At 49.2% G+C, this 17,604-nt stretch overlaps 1 protein-coding gene across 2 annotated transcripts in view; it reads left to right on the forward strand.

The window, feature by feature from the left end:
* Positions 1-410: 410 nt before the first annotated feature.
* Positions 411-17,604, forward strand: part of CACNG7 (calcium voltage-gated channel auxiliary subunit gamma 7) — a 37,395-nt gene continuing 20,201 nt past the window's right edge. The window contains exons 1-3 of one of the 2 annotated variants that reach the window (XM_083411659.1): positions 411-717; positions 1,792-2,045; positions 16,474-16,713. In XM_083411659.1, coding sequence (XP_083267785.1) covers positions 16,518-16,713 — 196 coding nt within the window. In that variant the 5' untranslated portion in view covers positions 411-717; positions 1,792-2,045; positions 16,474-16,517. Of the gene's footprint in view, positions 718-744; positions 2,046-16,473; positions 16,714-17,604 lie in introns of those variants that run through there. The other variant, XM_083411660.1, reaches the window with a different exon arrangement.

The following is a 17,604-nucleotide window of genomic DNA, read 5'->3' on the forward strand; positions in this document are numbered from 1 at the left end:
TGTGTGTGTACCAAAACATACGCAGACATCTAGTCTAGCTCATTGTCCGAAATTTGGTGAAGGCTGACTTTTATATCTGACTGTCGACAGTCTAGACCAACACACGCGCGCTCCACACACATGTGAATGGGGGCAGAGCGAATGTTACCGCGAGTGTCAGACATGTGGAGAATGTCGACATTCCCCACGTTTTGGATATTCACCGCTACATCCCGCTCGCTTGCTATCTGTCCTGTGCGTTCCTCTCCTATTCAGATCTATCCGCTTTCTGTCTCTCTGACACACATACACCACCCAGCAGACGAGCCCACTCCCCCCCCCCGGTTGGCGAGGTCGGGGCGGGAAGCCGGGGCGTCGTGTCCCTTTAAGAGTGGTCCCTCTGACATCACGGCCAGCTGCAGGGAGCCGGGCCGGGGTGTGTGTGTGTGTGTGTGTGTGTGTGTGTGTGTGTGTGTGTGCTGGGCTGGGGCGATTGTGAATTCTCCTCGCGCCCCTCGTCAGTTCCCAGCCAAGCGATCCCGTGATCGTGCGGGATCCGGCCGCGGGGGCGCCCTGTGCGTGCCAGCCTGTGTGTTTGTGTGCGTGCGTGTGAGTGTGCGAGTGTGTGAGAGGGAGAGGGGGGAAAGCAGGAGGGAGGGGGACCGAGAGACAGGCAGCCACCTCTCGGCACCCGACTGCGGCATCACTGCCCGATCGAAGCCCCCCAGGACAAAATCGGTAGCAGCCTTTCTCTCTCTCGGGCTCCCTCCTCCTCCCTCCTCCGGCGCGCCTCCACCGCAGCCCCCCTCGCCCGCTCTCTTTTTCCATCCAACGATCCCTCCCCCCCCCCGCACAGCCACCCTTCTCCCCCCCCCCCCTTTTGGGGGTCGCCCTCCAGATAACGAGGCTATCTTTGGCTCAGGGAGACCCTCCTTTCCCCCAACTGGGACTTATTGATTTAATTCTCCCCCTCCCTCTTTTACCCGCATCTCTGCTGCGCTCCCTGACTCCCCCCCCCCCAACGGGTTTTCCTCCTGCTGCGATTTCTGATCGCTCCCCACTCGCTCGTTCTCCCTTTCTCTGCTGCTGCATTCCCTTGCCCCCCCCCCCCAGCCTCTCGCCATTGCGTGGCTTTTTCAGTCCTTTGCCTCCTGCCTGGAAACACCCCCCCCCCAATAGCACTCCCCGCTCCTCCTCCTCCGGACCCTCTTCCTTTCCTTCCCTCTCTCTCCTTCTGCCGGGATCCCTCTTCTATTCTCTCTCCCCCTTTTCCGCGCCCCCGATTCCTTCGTCCCTTCGAGGGCTTCCCTTTCCCCCTCCCCCATCCGCTGCACCCCTTTTCAACCCCCCCTCCGCCTCCCCCCTCTCCTGCACCCCTCTTTTCGCCCCTCTGCCTCTTCCCCTCCTCTCCTTCTGCGTCCCTCGTTCTGTCGTCTGCTCGCGCGCTCCCTTCTTCCCCCTGCTGCATTCGTCCGCTTGGCTCCCTTTTTCATCCTGTCATTCCCCGTCTCCCTCCTGCTGCTCCTGCTGCATTCCTTCTTCCGGCCCCCCAGCTCGGCTCCTCCGGCCCCCAGCTCCATATTGACCACCGCCAGCTCGCCCTCCTGCTCCCACCCCACAGAACCGCGGCTGGCTGCTGCATTCGTCGCGCCCCCCCCCCTTCCCAGAGCTCCCTCCTTCTTCTCCCTCTTTCATTCTGCCGTGTCCCCCCTCCTCGAAGAAGACTGCAGCCCCTTCTCCTCTCATCCATCTCTCTCTTTCTCTCTCTCTCTTTCCTCCTCTTCTTCTCCTTCTCCCACTTTTTGGATGAAGCAAACTTCTGGATGGGGCCTTCCGCGATAGAGACCCATCGTCGCTTGGGGGTCGCGTAGTCACCGGCCCTTCAAGAAGATACCCTCCCTTAAGAAAGAGGGAACGGGTGACATCCCATCCCAACTCCCAGCCACCCCTTGGAAGGTTGGAGCGAGAAAAAAAGGAGAGATAACTAAGAATAAAAAGCAGGAAAGCGATGCAGGTGCGGTGGAAGAGCAAGGATCTCAAAGCTCCGGTGGGATTCTAACAGCAAGGTGAGAGATACAGACCCCGGCTTAGCCCACCTCCCTTCCCAACAGTGCGCTGAAATCCCTGCTAGTAACACAGCTGCTACATTGTCCTGCTTGGGAATCGCCTTCCCTTCGCTTCAAGGCAGGTTGCTCTCTCTCTGTGTGTCCATCTGCATTAGAGACCCAGAATGAGGAGAGGGGTTATCATGGCTCAGATCAGCTAATAGTTCTAAGAGGAAGGAAGCCTCAGAGTTACACAGGACTCTTCCTCGGCAGCCCCGGAGTTCTGTGTAATTAAGAAGCTTGTAACCTGCTTGGTTGGTCCTAAGTAAAAGAGAATCTCGCTAATGTCATGCTGCTCTTTTGGGTTCCCACTCTGGATGATTCGCCCAGTGTTGTGTCACTTTGGACAACTTTGGCCTGGGTGTGAGCTTGTGGCCTTTCCTTGAGGGGCAGCGGAATGGCTGTTTTGTAGCACCTGATGTGCATTGCAGATGCTTAACTTTTAAGCCCTCTGGTTGGTGTGTTAGTGAATTCCTTTAGATCCTCTTGGATGAAGGCTGGGTTTTCTCTGGTACATAACAGCACAGATTGGCGATGATGTGTTTGGATTCTTTGGTAATAAGTTAGTGAAGAGAACACACATCCTTAACTCGTTTCTGTGCAGTTCTGTTATTGCACTGAGGTGCATGGGAAGCAATTTTTATTGGCATAATCCTCCTCTCCCCCAGAGATGTGGAGTCTGTGCAGGTGGGAACTTCCCTTGCTAGTACATATATGTGCGTATAGTCAATACAAAACACTGCATGTCACTTCATATGAAATCTCATGTTTTTCCGTGTGTGTGATTCCCGTTACACCTAGTAAGCATGTACGGTTCAGCGTCCTTTCTGTAGATTTCTCTGGCTTTCTGCAGAGCCAAGCACAAACACAAAACTGATTTCAAACAGCTGCCTTCAGTTCAATCTTTTCAACTATAACATTACCTATGGAGCTGTGTGGGTTCATGCCTTTATACACTACACCCATCTTCCTATGATTATTATTATTTTGACGCCTAATAGATACAAATCCCTTTAAATGCATTTTGTATGTGTGTTGCAAAACAGCCAGAACTGCTAATTTAGATGAGCCGTATGCTGCACCAGTATAGTGTGTGTGTGTGTGTGTGTGTGTGTGTGAGAGAGAGAGAGAGAGAGAGAGAGAGGGTTGCTGGATGTAAATTCATTCTGCACCTTTCTCTGGGCACTGCACTGCCTGGCAGGCAGGATGTCTGTGATTTAAAAACAGTGTTCTATGTTAGGAGAGTGATTCCAGCCAGTAGTTTGGTACTGTCCCTTTAGCACACTTCCAACATAGCACTAGTATGTTTCACTGGTTTTGTTCTGTTTAAATACAGCATGCAGCATTAGGGTAGCTTTGACACCTTTGTCAAGGTGTTGCACTGGTATGTAATGCATGTGCCTGTGATTTTCTACAGCACTGTGTGTGTGTGAGAGAGAGAGAGAGAGAGAGAGAGAGAGAGAGAGAGAGAGCAAGAGCTCCTCTTCAATCCTTTTAACATCAATCTGTCTAGATTATCCAACGGTGTGTGTCTGTGATTGTGATTACCTTTAGCTCCTGTCTCTCTAGCTTGTGTGTGCAATTTCACAGGGTGGTGTCAATTGAATTATGTTTACGCTTACCTCCCACCCCTCTTCATGTTAGTGCACATAAGGGTACCTGATTTATGGGAGGCTCCTTTAACGCCTCGGTGCTTAGATTACATGGTGCATAAAGATGAGGATGGTGTGTGTGTGTAGTCTTATATGTGCATCTTATTTAACTGTTTGTGTGTGTGTGTGTGTGGCAGGAGTAGATTTAATGTTTGCATATTTCCTATTAATTCTTGGCAGATTGCCCTCTTTGAGAGAGTATGTACTGTGGTCGCGCAAGTGAATTCCTTCCAACATTGAAGTCTATGAGAATTCTATACCCTCAGTGTGCATGTTTGAGCGTGTGAATTCTCAATGCTAGCGCACAAATACAAAATTCTCGGAACGAGCCCTTTGTGTGTGCAGACTGTGATATTATAATTGCAACAGCAATTCTGAGGTTTCAGCTTGCGTCCAGGAGCTATTCCCAACCCCTCCCCCCCCCCCTCCGTGTTTTTCTGCTGGATGTGTGAGTCTACTTGAAAGAGAGATGGGTTTCAAGCAAAAAGAGCAAGATTTTGCATATAATACAGTGTATATTTCTGTCTCACTGCGCGCCCCTGAAAACAAACAAACCCACAAATGTTTAATCCCAGATGGTGACATTGCTGTAAGATTGTATTCCCCGCCACAGATGAATATGGTACAGTATTTGCTGGAGGGAAGAGATGTGGTTGCTGTGGAGCTGGGAGAAAGGAAGGGTTTTTGGGGTGGGTTCTGGCACTGAGCTAATGGGTGAGATTTAATCTAGCATATGGGTGCATGAGATACAGAGGGGTCAAGCAGAATGTGTGCTGCATTTGTGCTAGGTTTGTCACATTTATGGGGGGTGCGCACACACGATCAACTATACAATGACAACAGCATGGTGTGGGGCAGAATGTGGGGGGACCAGTGTGGTGGTGGCAGAAGAGAAGGGATCGTTTTATGAGTTGCACTAGTGGTTATGGGGAGGGGAAACACTTTTATGCTTATTGTATGGGAGGCAGTGTGGTATAGTGGCTAGTGTGTTGGGAGGACACCCTGCACCCTCAACCCCTCCTCATCCATGAAGCTACCTGGCTGGCTCTGGGCCTCTCATGCTCTCTCAGACTCACTTTCCTCACAGGGTTGTTGTGAGGATGAATTGGGGTGGATGGGACCCTTAGTGCCATCCTGAACTCCTTGCGGGAAGAGTGAGATTAAACTGGAACAAAGATGGTTTCCTTTGGCCTATTGATTTGGCCTATGAACACGGGTGGCCCTTTTAACATGGAAAGTCTGTGTTAGGTGGAAAGTGCACCCGTGTGTGTGTGTGTGTGTGTGCACATGGGTGCATGCGCAAAAATCTCCTGGGAAATGTTGCTAGTTTTGTTTGAACTTTTTGGGTTTTTCTTGAAATTATGCAGAGGCTTTGCCTGAGAAGGAGCCTACAAGTTCATTTTGGATTTCACTTTCGGTGGCATTTCAGCAGCAGTCCCCAATAAAATGTTTAATTCATCACAATCCGATCCACAGTGACCAGGGCAAAATACATGGGCTTATCCCATTTTACCCTAATAATATCCCAGTGTTAGTCTTGCAACAGCTCTCTTAGGCCAATTGATAGCCAAAATCATCCACTCGGTTTCATAACAGAACAGAGATTTGAACCTGCATCTCCCTAGTCAGAACACCACACTGCAGTCAGTGGCTTAACAGGCCATAGAAGTTGGTTCTTATGGGCAAATGGAGCACTGCTCCACAACTGGCCTCCAAACAGCCCTTGCTTGCCTGCCTGCCTTCTTACTTACAGCATTGGCTGTCAGCTTCCTCTTGCTCCTGAATCTCCACGTAGAACTCAGCAGGGAGGAGAAGGATGGGAACAAAACTAGAATGAGTTGGTTCTGCAGGTCATTGGCTCTCTGGCGCCACCTACTGACTAGGCTCCCTACATTCGCCCAACCAGCCCCAACGGACACCAGCCACTGCAGTTAACGGGAAGCTTTTCCTGTCATGGAAATATGTGGCAGCAAAAGCTCCACCAGCTAAATTTCTATGGAGCAGGCTGCTGTTAAAGGCTCAGGAGCTGTTAAAGGCTCAGGAGCAAGACTGGGGGAAAGGGTGGTCACCCTAACTTAAGGGAAAGGGGTCCAATGTCAACACTCGTAGGATCATAGGAAGCTTCCTTAGACCAGACCAGATGACCAATATTGCCTACTCTGACGAACAGTGGCTCTCCAGGGTCTCAGGGTTCTCATGACCTGCTACAGCAGATAATGGAAGCTGGTCCATTAGGGCAAACAGGGCATTGCCCTCAGCCATCTCCCACCAGCTCCCTGCCTTCCTGCTTGCAGCCAGTCCAGGGCATGGCACTGCCTATTAGCATCCTCTTCCTTGGTCTTGTTGCCCTTGTAGGGAGCAAAACTAGAGTGAGTTGGTTCTGCCAGTCATTGGTGCTCTGGCTCCACCTACTGTTTGTCCTCCTTCCTTCCACCCTGCCAGTCCCACTGGGCACCAGATACTACTGAATGGCTGAGATCAAACCTAGGACCTTCTGTATGCAAAGCATGTGCATCTCAAACTCACAGCCTTGGATTATAGGCACTTCACTGCAAACCCAACGGAGGTGATGGGTTTATAGATAGCTATGAGCTTCATTCACTCTTAACAACTGGCCAGCATTGGTTCTTGATCTGTAGGTGCTACTCAGCGAGTTTGTGCTCAGGCTAGGAGCACATACTCAAGGCAACATAGCACAGATTTGTTGGTCCTTAAGTGTCTTCAGCCACCCTTTGGGACTCACGAGTTGAGTTTAGAAATGGGGGGTGAAAAGGGTAGGTATCTCATACTCTCTCATAGCATGTTTACTGGGCAACTGGAGTTTGTGATTGCTATTAAAAATGGACAATGGTTATTCCAGATGAGTTGTTTTGAGCATGGAAATAGAATATCTTACGTACAGAGAACTTTAGGACTTGTGACAGCGAGCACTTACAGATCAGTATATAATAGGTTTTGGAAAGTTGCATTAGACATATTGTATGATGAACCCTGCAGGCCAGCTCTTTGAATGCAAGTTCAATGGAGAGATTTCCACTCACCCCTTTCTTGGTGTGGATCTCCTCTCCTGCCAAGTTATTGTCTTTTGCACCTCTCACAATCCTGTCTGTTTTCCTTGTACAACTATATTGCCCTTAATTTTTTAATTGGCCCTATCCTGCAGATTGATACTGTGTACGCATTACGACTTAACTCTGACTCCAGTGCGCTCCCACTGCTGGTGTTTGAAGCGATGTACACATAACATTAGCCACAATCTCTATCTATCTTGAGAAATACAGCTGTTGGAGGCATTTCCTCACAAACCAGTTCCCATATGATTTGAAGATGGAAGCCATGGTGAAGCTGAGGTGTGTACGCTAGAAACAAGTCATTGCACATGTGCAGATGACAGGCCATGGGCAGATGACAGCTTCATTGAACAGGAGTTTGGGGGGCGCATTGCAGGCACAGGGAAACATAAAGTGCACCGGGTAAAGACATTCCCGCCCTCAGGCGAGTACAGCAACATGCAAGTGCGACTTGAAATGCAATGGGGAGGGGAAGTGACAGTGCTGCATTTTAAGCTGCTATTGTGTGCATCACTTCAATGTGGGAAACAACATACCACTTACAGTAAACTATGCACAAACTGCATGAAAAACTTATGCCATCAAGCTGAGCCACAGAGCAACCCATCCACCAATACCTATCTGCGCATCCATCATGGCAATAAATATCTGTCTGCCAATCATCCTTCCTCTTCTTCTCTTGTAAAGGTCTGTCCCCCCGTCTGTCCATCCTACAATCTTACCATCTAGAGTTGGAAAATGCATTTGTAGGCTATCTGGTCCAAGCCCCCTGGATGATGCAGGCAATTGAGAGGCAGAGCACCTCCATATTTACTATTATTGTTATTTAGTATATATCACAGCATATCTCCAAATAACTCAAGGGGGTGTACACACTTCTGCCGCTCTCTCCACATCATCCTCACAACAACCCTCTGAGGTAGGTTAGCTTGATAGCGGCCAGCCCAAGGTCACCCAATGAGCTTCACGGCCGAGTGGGGATTTGAACCCTGGTCTCCCAGGTCCTAGTTCAGTACTCTACCCACTACACTACAGTGGCTGCCCAGCCTCTGCCTAACGACTTCCAGTAAGTGACAGCCTCACCCAGGTCTTTAAACCTCTCTCTGCTCATGTGATCTTCTGTTTGTTTGGGGGGGGGGCACAGCTCAGTGGCAAAGCACCAGCTCTGAACGCAGAAGGCCCCCGATTCAATCCCTGGTATCTCCAAGGTTGGCTAGGAAAAGAGACCTTTCATGGAACCCTGGAGAGCCGCTACTAGTCAATGTAGACAATACAGTGGTACCTTGGGTTACATGCGCTTCAGGTTACATACGCTTCAGGTTACAGACTCTGCTAACCCAGAAATAGTGCTTCAGTTTAAGAACTTTGCTTCAGGATAAGAACAGAAATCGTGCTCCAGCGGTGCGGCAACAGCAGGAGGCCCCATTAGCTAAAGTGGTGTTTCAGGTTAAGAACAGTTTCAGGTTAAGAACGGACCTCAAGAACGAATTAAGTTCTTAACCCGAGGTACCACTGTACTGACCTAGATGGAGTCGTGGTCGGACTCAGCATTAAGGCAGCTGGTTCCCATCCGTACCTTTGTCTTTGGCCCGATCTGCACAGTATGTTGAAAGTGGTATCGTGCCGCTTGAAACAGTCATGGCTTCCCCCAAATAATTCTGGGAACTATAGGGTGCCAAGCATTGTTGGGAGACACCCCTATTCCCCTTAACAATCAACCCCTCTGGGAACTGTAGCTCCGTGGGGGGGAATAGGGCTTTCCTAACGAACAACTCTCAGCAAGTTTATCGGATGTCAGTTCCCAGGATTCTTTGGGGTGAGCGGGAGCCATGACTGTTTAAAGTGGTATGATAGTTCTTGAAACGGACGGTGCAGATGGGGCCTTGGGCTGTCCTTACAAACCTCCTCCTATCCATTCCCACAAACATATCATCTACTCTCTCTCCCGCCACACTCACACACACACACACGCTCCTTCTCCCTTGAATGTTGTGTATGCATATACAGATCTGGAACAGGAAGAGGAATGTGTGTGAGTAGGGTGACCATATTGCGCCGCCTTCTGTAACCAAAATAAAACAATCACAGATGGGAGGAATTGAATAAAGGTTCTCCTGGGGGGGGGGGGGAGTGACACTTCACTGCTATGGGGCTATAAACAATGCTGTGGGCAGGCAGTAGGGGGCGTTGTTACATAGGGAGTAGGGCAGGGAGGTTGATATGTAGTGGGGTTAAAGACGAAAGGGGGGAGAGGGTATATTTTTATTTCTCTCCTTAACTAGGGGCGGTGTCAGAGGGCACCCCCACAAGGATTTGCCCCCCCCCCAAGGATTTGGGCCCTCTAACAAGGAACTGCCCCCATTACTCCACCCCCCCCCAATTTGTGGACTCTTGTGGTTAACATATGCTGCTATTTCTCTCTCTCAACTACCTAAAAATATACTTTGTGCCTTCTGCGCCCCCCACCCTTTTTCTGGTGCCACCCCTCCCCATGACAGACTCTTTGCCATTCAGACTGCCCCTATCCCCATGGCCCTCCATTCTAGGCCAGATACTATTCTCCTATCCTTCACACACATGCACATACACACAGAGAGAGAGAGAGACAGAGAGTTTAGGTCTTTTTTTGGTCCCTCTCTTCAGCACAAATGCAGTCGAGGGCATAAATAGAAACCCCTGGAGACACAAGCCAGGGAAAAAAAGTGCTTGAAAATCCATTGTGAGGGGGATGATGCTGGACTCTCTGAAAGCACAAACATATCTTGGAGAAAACCATAACTATGCAACGGAAGGGAGCAAAGCCTTGATGGCTTGGGGCATCGGTGGTGGGGGGTGGAGATGTGCATGTGGGGCAGACTGGGGGGGGGGGACACCCTGGATTCCAGAGGCCCATGTAATTGGAGGAGACTGGAGGTTGGGGCAGCAGCCATGTACTTGAAGCGACTCACCCCTGCTCTACATGTTTTCAACCCCCACCCCACTGCTCCATGTGTGTTTCTCATGTGACTCCCATATATGGGTCTGGGACGGGAGGATAGTTGTCATCTTTGTGTTTCATGACATCAACTTCTGCAAGAGATAAATCAATGGAAGAGATGAGTCTTCCATGGAGTGGGGGGGGTGGGTTGCATGTGAAGGCTTGCCCCCCACATCCTTCCACAGAAACCCATCAAGAGAACTGGCCTGAAATTATAAGCACTGAGGGCTAGGAAATTGAGGAAGGGATGAGGGGAGCTCAGTGCTTCAGGTGAGATCTCACTGCTTTCCATTCCCAGAACAGACCATTTCTGTATCAGTGCTAAGCCCCAGAATATATCAAGAAGATTGTCTCTGAGCATGTGCAGAGTTCCGTCCAGCTCTCTCTATGTTTACTACAGCCCAATCAGGCACAACTGGTGCAGGGCTTCCAGGTCAGACAGGAAATCATAGTGGTGGAGAGGTTCGAAAGCATCAGCCAGTTCAACCCACTGCAAGTTTGAATCCCAGAAACCATTGGGTGGGGGGGAGAAACCAGCCACAGGTGTGATGGATAATTCAGGGTGTGGGAAGAAGAGTGAGACTGAGAAGGTACATTGTTTCTGCTGTTTCCAAGTCTCTTTGTAAAACGTCTGCATGAAGGTCCAGAACCAGAGACTGGTGTTTGGGGATAGGAAGGTAGAGCGTGGCTCAAGACTTTGTGGGGCATGTGTGTAAGGGGTAAGGGGTCACAACACTGGGCATCTGCTAAGGCCCACTCCCTGCTGAGGTCCAACGGCTGACCTCTGGAGCCTCCTGGTCCCCTTGCGCTGTCTCCTCTAAGAGAGGAGGCTACACACGCATTGGCTCAAAAGAGGAACGGCGGCGCATCAACAAAAAGAGAGGATGCCAGGTCTGCGTCAAATTTCCATACGCTGATTTTCTGTCAAGATGCAAATTCAGGGATGCATCCATTCAACTAAGTTCGGGTCAGAGTAGTAGAAAACGCACACACCTAAGTAAGTAGTGTGAATTTGACGGGTCTACTCCTGAGTAGGACTAGCACTGGCTCTCGGCATGGTTGGGAAAGGCTGCAACCTGGTGGCTTGCTCTGTCTGCTGTTCAGGTGCTCACCAGTGACAGGCACCTTCAAGGCCTCTCCTGCTTCTCCTTAATCCAGACCTGGACAGAATAGAGCCCTTTGAAGAAAGGGCTGTCCTCTGTAAACCAGGGCGCATGGCCGCCCTCTTCTCCTCTAAGTGCTTGTGCAGATTGGCAAGAGAAGAAGAGGGCAAGAGGGAGGAGGTCCCAGTTCATTGCACAGTGGTACCTCAGGTTAAGAACTTAATTCGTTCCAGAGGTCCATACCTTAACCTGAAACTGTTCTTAATCTGAAGCACCACTTTAGCTAATGGGGCCTCCCACTGCCGCTGCATAATTTCTGTTCTCATCCTGAAGCAAAGTTCTTAACCCGAGGTACTATTTCTGGGTCAGCGGAGTCTGTAACCTGAAGCGTCTGTAACCCGAGGTACCACTGTTTGTGCATTGCGTCCCTGCCTTCCCTCCCCCCCAATAATCTATTGACATGGATGTATAGTAACTTTGCTTAGCCTACCTGTTGCAAATATAAAAGGGGGGCGGGGGAGGAATACATACATGACCTTGAGCTCCTGGGCAGAAAAGCAAGATACAAGTATATGTCACACAGCACAAAGTTAAACTCCTGCCCGTTGTAGGTATCCCTCCAAGTCCTGCCCCCACAACCTGAAGCAAGCACTAGAATGAATGATCGGGGGGGGTGAAGGTGGTGTACTGCTGTGGTTATAAAGCTTTAGTAGTGGACTAGAGCAGGGCTTTCCAAACTTGGGCCTCTAGCTCTTTTTGGACTACAGTTCCCATCATCCCTGACCACTGGTCCTGCTAGCTAGGGATGATGGGAGTTGTAGTCCAAAAACAGCCGGAGACCAAAGTTTGGAAAGCCCCGGACTAGAGGCTTGCAGCCAAAGGTTTGTCTAGTCATTTCAAATCAACATGTGAACATTAGCCTAGGGTAATCTTTCAAAGGGTAAAAACCAGCACACCCAAAAAGTTGTTTGAACCAAAACACCACAATTTCCCATTGACAATGTGCAGCCTTTCAGAAATTCTCCCTGGATGTTAATTCCGCCTTTGAAATCCCAGGAAAATCTGAACGGAAGGCAGCCCCACAATTACTCCTCTTCCCTGTCCACACACACTCTCCCTTCTCTCTCCCTTCCCTCCATTTCTGCTGGCCATTTCTTCTCTGGCAGCATATACACACTACAGGCACACCTCGTTTTATTGTGCTTCGCAGATATTGCTTCTCACAAGGACGTGGGTGCAGGTGCCAGCAGGGGAAGGAAGTCCGCCACCAATGCTCTTCTGTCCAAGGGAGAGGAGCTGGCTAGGGCTGGGTCTGGGTTCCCCTCCCTCCCTCCCCAGCTGCCAAGGGGGCCTGGCTTAATAGACCACAGTATAGTGTAAACATATACATTTTATATGCACTGGGGAACCCCCCAAAATATGATGTGACTTGATTTCTTGCAATATTCACTTTATTGAAACCATCTGGAACCAAACCAAGGCATGCCAATATACATTTAAAGTATATTAAAAGCACATGACTTCCCCCCAAGAATCCCGGGACATGTACTTTACCCCAACAGAGTCACAATTCCCAGCACCCTTAACAAACTACAGTTCCCATGATTCTTTGGGGGAAGTCGTGTGTGCTTTAAGTCTATGGTGTGTACTTGAATTAGAGTCCAACAACATCTGAAGGGCCACAGGTTCCCCACCACTGAGCTAGACCCTTCTGACTTCCTAGGAGGAAAGCGAAAACCATTATGCCTCAGCCCTATGTGGCAGCCAGATACCTTAGTATGTTACAATATAAATTCTTTACCCTTTTTTTTTTTGCGGGGTTAAGCCCTTACCTGGAGGCAAGCCCCATTGAACACAGCAGGACTTCTTTATGAGTAAACATGCTCATAATTCACCATTCCCAATCTATGGGATCATTTTTGGTGTACAGTGGTACCTCAGGTTAAGTATTTAATTCGTTCCAGAGGTCTGTTCTTAACCTGAAACTGTTCTCAACCTGAAGCACCACTTTAGCTAATGGGGCCTCCTGCTGCTGTGCTGCCACTGCACGATTTCTGTTCTTATCCAGAAGCAAAGCTCTTAACCTGAAGCACTATTTCTGGGTTAGCGGAGTGTGTAACCTGAAGCGTATGTAACCTGAGGTACCACTGTATTGGGATCAGCTCTACCCAGAGCATTTAAAGTCAGCAGTGTCTCTTATCTCTGTAATGAGCCTGGTCATTATGAGCTGCTGGTGAGTTCTCTGCTTTAGTGGTTGCAACAAGCATGAACCAACTGTGATTCTGCAATATTCATTTTGAGGACTGTGATGGTCTATGTTGCATCCTGCATTTTGCTTTGTTAAAAATCCCAGCAAAATTCTAAAGAAATGGGCTTTTTTTGTACATAGGTAGCCTCCTCATGCCAAGCCAAGGCCTTTAGTCCATCTAAGCTCGGTTTGGCCTACAGCAGAATTCTACCACAGCTGCGCTGGCTGGAGCTAAAGGCCAAAACATCTGGAGACCAGCAGGTTGGGGAAGGCTCGTCCACATCAATTGATAGTGTCTCTCCAGCATATCAGGCAAGGGTCTTTCCCCCATGAGACGCTGGGGATTGAACCCGGGACCTTAACTCGGGACCAGAACTCAGTGGCAAAACATCTACTTTGCATGCAAAAGGTCTCAGATTCAATCTGCAGCATCTCTAGCTAGGGCTTGGAACATGGTCAGAAGGACCAAGAAATTGGGATAAGGCAACTTCCACTGTTCCTAAGATCCATATGCTCTACCACTGAGCTACAGCTTTTCCTCCACGTACCTGAAGGAGCGTCTCCACCCCCATCGTTCAGCCTGGACACTGAGATCCAGCACTGAGGGCCTTCTGGCGGTTCCCTTATTGCGAGAAGTGAGGTTACAGGGAACCAGGCAGAGAGCCTTCTCGGTAGCGGCGCCCACCCTGTGGAACACCCTCCCTTCAGATGTGAACGAAATAAGCAGCTATCCTGTCTTTAAAAGACATCTGAAGGCAGCCCTGTTCAGGGAAGTTTTTAATATTTAATGCTGTACTGTTTTTAACACTTGATTGGGAGCCGCCCAGAGTGGCTGGGGAAACTCAGCCAGATGGGCGGGGTATAAATAAATTATTATTATTATTATTATTATTATTAGAATGTATATTCCTAAACTGGGGATCAGGAATGCTTGATTGTTCTGGGGAAGGTGGCAGGAAGGCCCAGAGCAAGGAATGCAGGAAAACCACCTGACCCTTTAAAAGAAAACTTGGTGAGATCATGACCATGAAGTGGGTTGACTGGGCAAGCGCTTGGAGCCCACACCCTGGGAGGGTCCACCTCTGACACCTGCCCTGAGTTCCTCTTGAAAAAACAAAGTCTGGCACTTCAGGAAATTCTAGGAAATTAAAAGGGCAGCTCTCAGACCCAGATGCCCAGTGGTGATGGCAGCACTGCTGCAGCCACTACCTGAGGAAGGAGGCCCAGAAATGTTGGACAGGTCTTGCCAGAAGGCACTTTACTGAGGGCTCCTTAGACACGGTAGACACCAGGGTGTCTGGCTTCTTCACATTAGCTCTGGGATAGCTCAGTTGGTAGAGCATGAGACTCTTAATCTCAGGGTTGTTGGTTTGAGTTTCACCTTGGGCAAAACATTCCTGTATTGCAGGGGGTTGGACTAGATAACCTGTGTGGTCCCTTCCAACTCTATGATTCTATGGCTCTTGGAAGAAGCAAGGCTACACTGGTTGGAATGAAAATCCATGAACTGTGAGCTAGAGAATTATGCTGGAATGGAGACAACTATGAATCTTGCTTGTGTTATGTCAGAAGGCCTAATGGGCTAGCTAGGGTATGGGTGGTGGAGATTTCATAACTCAGATTTGGGGGGGGGGGAGTAAGGAGAATATGTAGGGATGCGGGTGGCGCTGGGGTCTAAACCACTGAGCCTCTTGGGCTTGCCGATCAGAAGGTCGGCGGTTCGAATCCCCGCGACAGGGTGAGCTCCCGTTGCTCGGCCCCAGCTCCTGCCAACCTAGCAGTTCGAAAGCACACCAAAAAGTGCAAGTAGATAAATAGGTACCACTCCGGTGGGAAGGTAAACAGCGTTTCCGTGCACTGCTCTGGTTTCGGTATTCCGTTGCGCCAGAAGCGGCTTAGTCATGCTGGCCACATGACCCGGAAAAACTGTCTGCGGACAAATGCCGGCTCCCTCGGCCTGTAAAGCGAGATGAGCGCCGCACCCCAGAGTCATCTGTGACTGGACTTAACTGTCAGGGGGCCTTTAACTTTACCTTTAAGGAGAATATGTAGGTGGAAGTAAGCATTTCTGGTAGAAGAGTTTTCAAACTATTTCCAGGAAATCTGGAGCTCCTTAGAAACTTACTGTGGGTTCTTTATTGAGACCAATAATGGTGGACCAGCTGCCTGAAGGATATGTTGTGGGCATATTCTAGGGGACCAGGAATAGTGTTATTCAGGGTCATTGTGGGAGTATTCTTGGGCACCCTCTCAGTCCTTGTAATAGGTAAGCCCAGCAGACCTGGGTGACACCCTACACAAACAGAACACTGCCCCAGAATCCTCTGCAGTGTTCTGGGATTTGAGGGCAGTCATGAAGAGGTTCATCATCAGAGTACAAAAGCTGGGAGAGGGTCATTAGAAGGTCTCTCAGGGTTGTCATGTAGAGCGGAAGTTTAAAATTCAGCAGGTGCCTGCTGAAATCTTTTCTATTTCATTGGCACTATCCGGTCACCTGATTTGGTTCTTAAATTTGTTTTAGATGTTTTGTTCTGTTATTTTTAACAGCTTCCAACTGTCTTTAAATGCCTTTGATATGTTTTTATTTTGTTTTTAACTGTAATTTTTTTAATCACATAAATATTTGTTGCCCTGAGTCATCTTTTGGGAGAATGGATGGGATATGGATTTATTTTTATGTTTAAAAAATCTACTGGGTCAGAGCAAAAGCAGAGAAGTACTTTTGTCCTGTGGGCTGGATTAAAAAGGTGTCCAACCCTCCATGGGTTCACTTTTGATAGGCAGGCAAGTAGAACCAATCCCCACCCCGCAAAGCAGCAGGGCTTGCATCTTGCACCGAAAGCAAGCCCCAATGCCGTTGTGCCCTGCTGGTGGCTCCTTGGCAGCTGCGGCTTTGCCTATCCTGCACCTGAGGCTATATGGTAAAAGGTAGGTGGCCAGATAACATCATATGAGTGACGGATGGGCGTGGGTGGCCAAAAACGGCTTCTGCAGGCCAGATTGGCAGGCCTAGTTTAGCCCGCAGGCTGGAGGTTCCTCACTCCTGAGTTAGAAGGTGAAGGGTCTTGTAGCGAAGACCTCTTGGATTCTTTGGGAGGTTTCAGTGAGTTAGAGTGGTGCTTAGAGCCAGCCGCCATGTTCTCTTGGTGAAAATAAAGATATTGTGGTTAAAGAGGAAGAATATGGGAGCCAGTAACTATTGGGGCCTCTGAGAACCCATTGGTTTGACTAGGAAAAGCTCAGATTTAATGTGCGTATAGCTTTTGGGTGGGGTGTCTGTGTGTGATTTGTGTGAATATCTGGTTTCTCTGGCTGATTGTTATCAATTCCTCCTCCAGGTCCTTGCGCTGCATTTGGCCAGTGGCTCCCCCTGTCACCTAGGATGAGTAACTGCAGCAGCCGCGCCCTGACCCTGCTGTCTAGTGTTTTCGGAGCGTGTGGACTGCTCCTGGTGGGCATCGCCGTCAGTACTGACTACTGGCTGTTCATGGAGGAAGGGATTGTGTTTCCGCAGAACCAGACCACCGAGATAGTCATGGCACTGCACGCTGGGCTCTGGAGGGTCTGTTTCTTTGCCGGTAAGAGCCTTGAAAAGTCAAGTTTCCCCTCTCAAAATTGCCTCGTGCTACACCTGGAGACTCCAGTTACAGATGATGACTAGGCCAGATCTAAACTGCTTCGTCAGGCTTGCATGGCTTCCTCTGCTTCCATAATTTGTGTTTTCATCTAATTGAGGAAAGTGATCAGGGGAGGGAAGTGAGTTGTAAAGCCATGCATTGGGGCTTTAAAAACAACAACACATATCTGGGTTTTGCTCTGTTTGCCTGCAAGTCTACATGTCCTTGCAGCTGAACTCTTGCAAAGCTTAGGTTGCTGGACACAATCTGACTGCTGGTTGTTAACAGAAGAGCAAAACGCTTCTGAGGAGCTGTGGCGTGACACAGCAGCTCAGCTTTCAAAAAGGTGATTTGAACAGCCATCATTCAGGAACCTCGTTCCTGAAACAAATGTTTGGGATCCAACTGCCCACTGAATCTTAATCTACCACTCAAGATACAGTGGCATCAATACTGGCAGCGTGTACCTCAAAATGTGGAAGAATTCTGTAGGTTCAGGAATGCCTTCAGAGTGAGGGTTTAGCCTACTTCCTTGGCCTTCTTTTTCTATATTCCCCCCATCCTACCTGTTCACCTCTGAAACTTCCTTCTGTGGTCACTTTCCCCATGCAAGAGCATACCTGTATCTGCTGCCTGTAGGCCCTGCGTGAACTTCTCTAGCCCTCATTTCCCCATCCCTCAAATCCCTAATGCAAATGCCCTGCCTCTTTTTCACACAGTGCTTCTTCGTAAAGCACGTGGTTAAACTATGGAACTCACTCCCACAAATGAAATAAATAATAATAATAATACCACCTTGCTGCTGCTGCTGCTTGCTCTATCTGCCATTGGGCAGAGTGAGGCAGCTGGCTA

Source organism: Podarcis tiliguerta (assembly GCF_965153285.1).
Source record: "Podarcis tiliguerta genome assembly, chromosome: 13".
Classification (NCBI taxonomy): domain Eukaryota; kingdom Metazoa; phylum Chordata; class Lepidosauria; order Squamata; family Lacertidae; genus Podarcis; species Podarcis tiliguerta.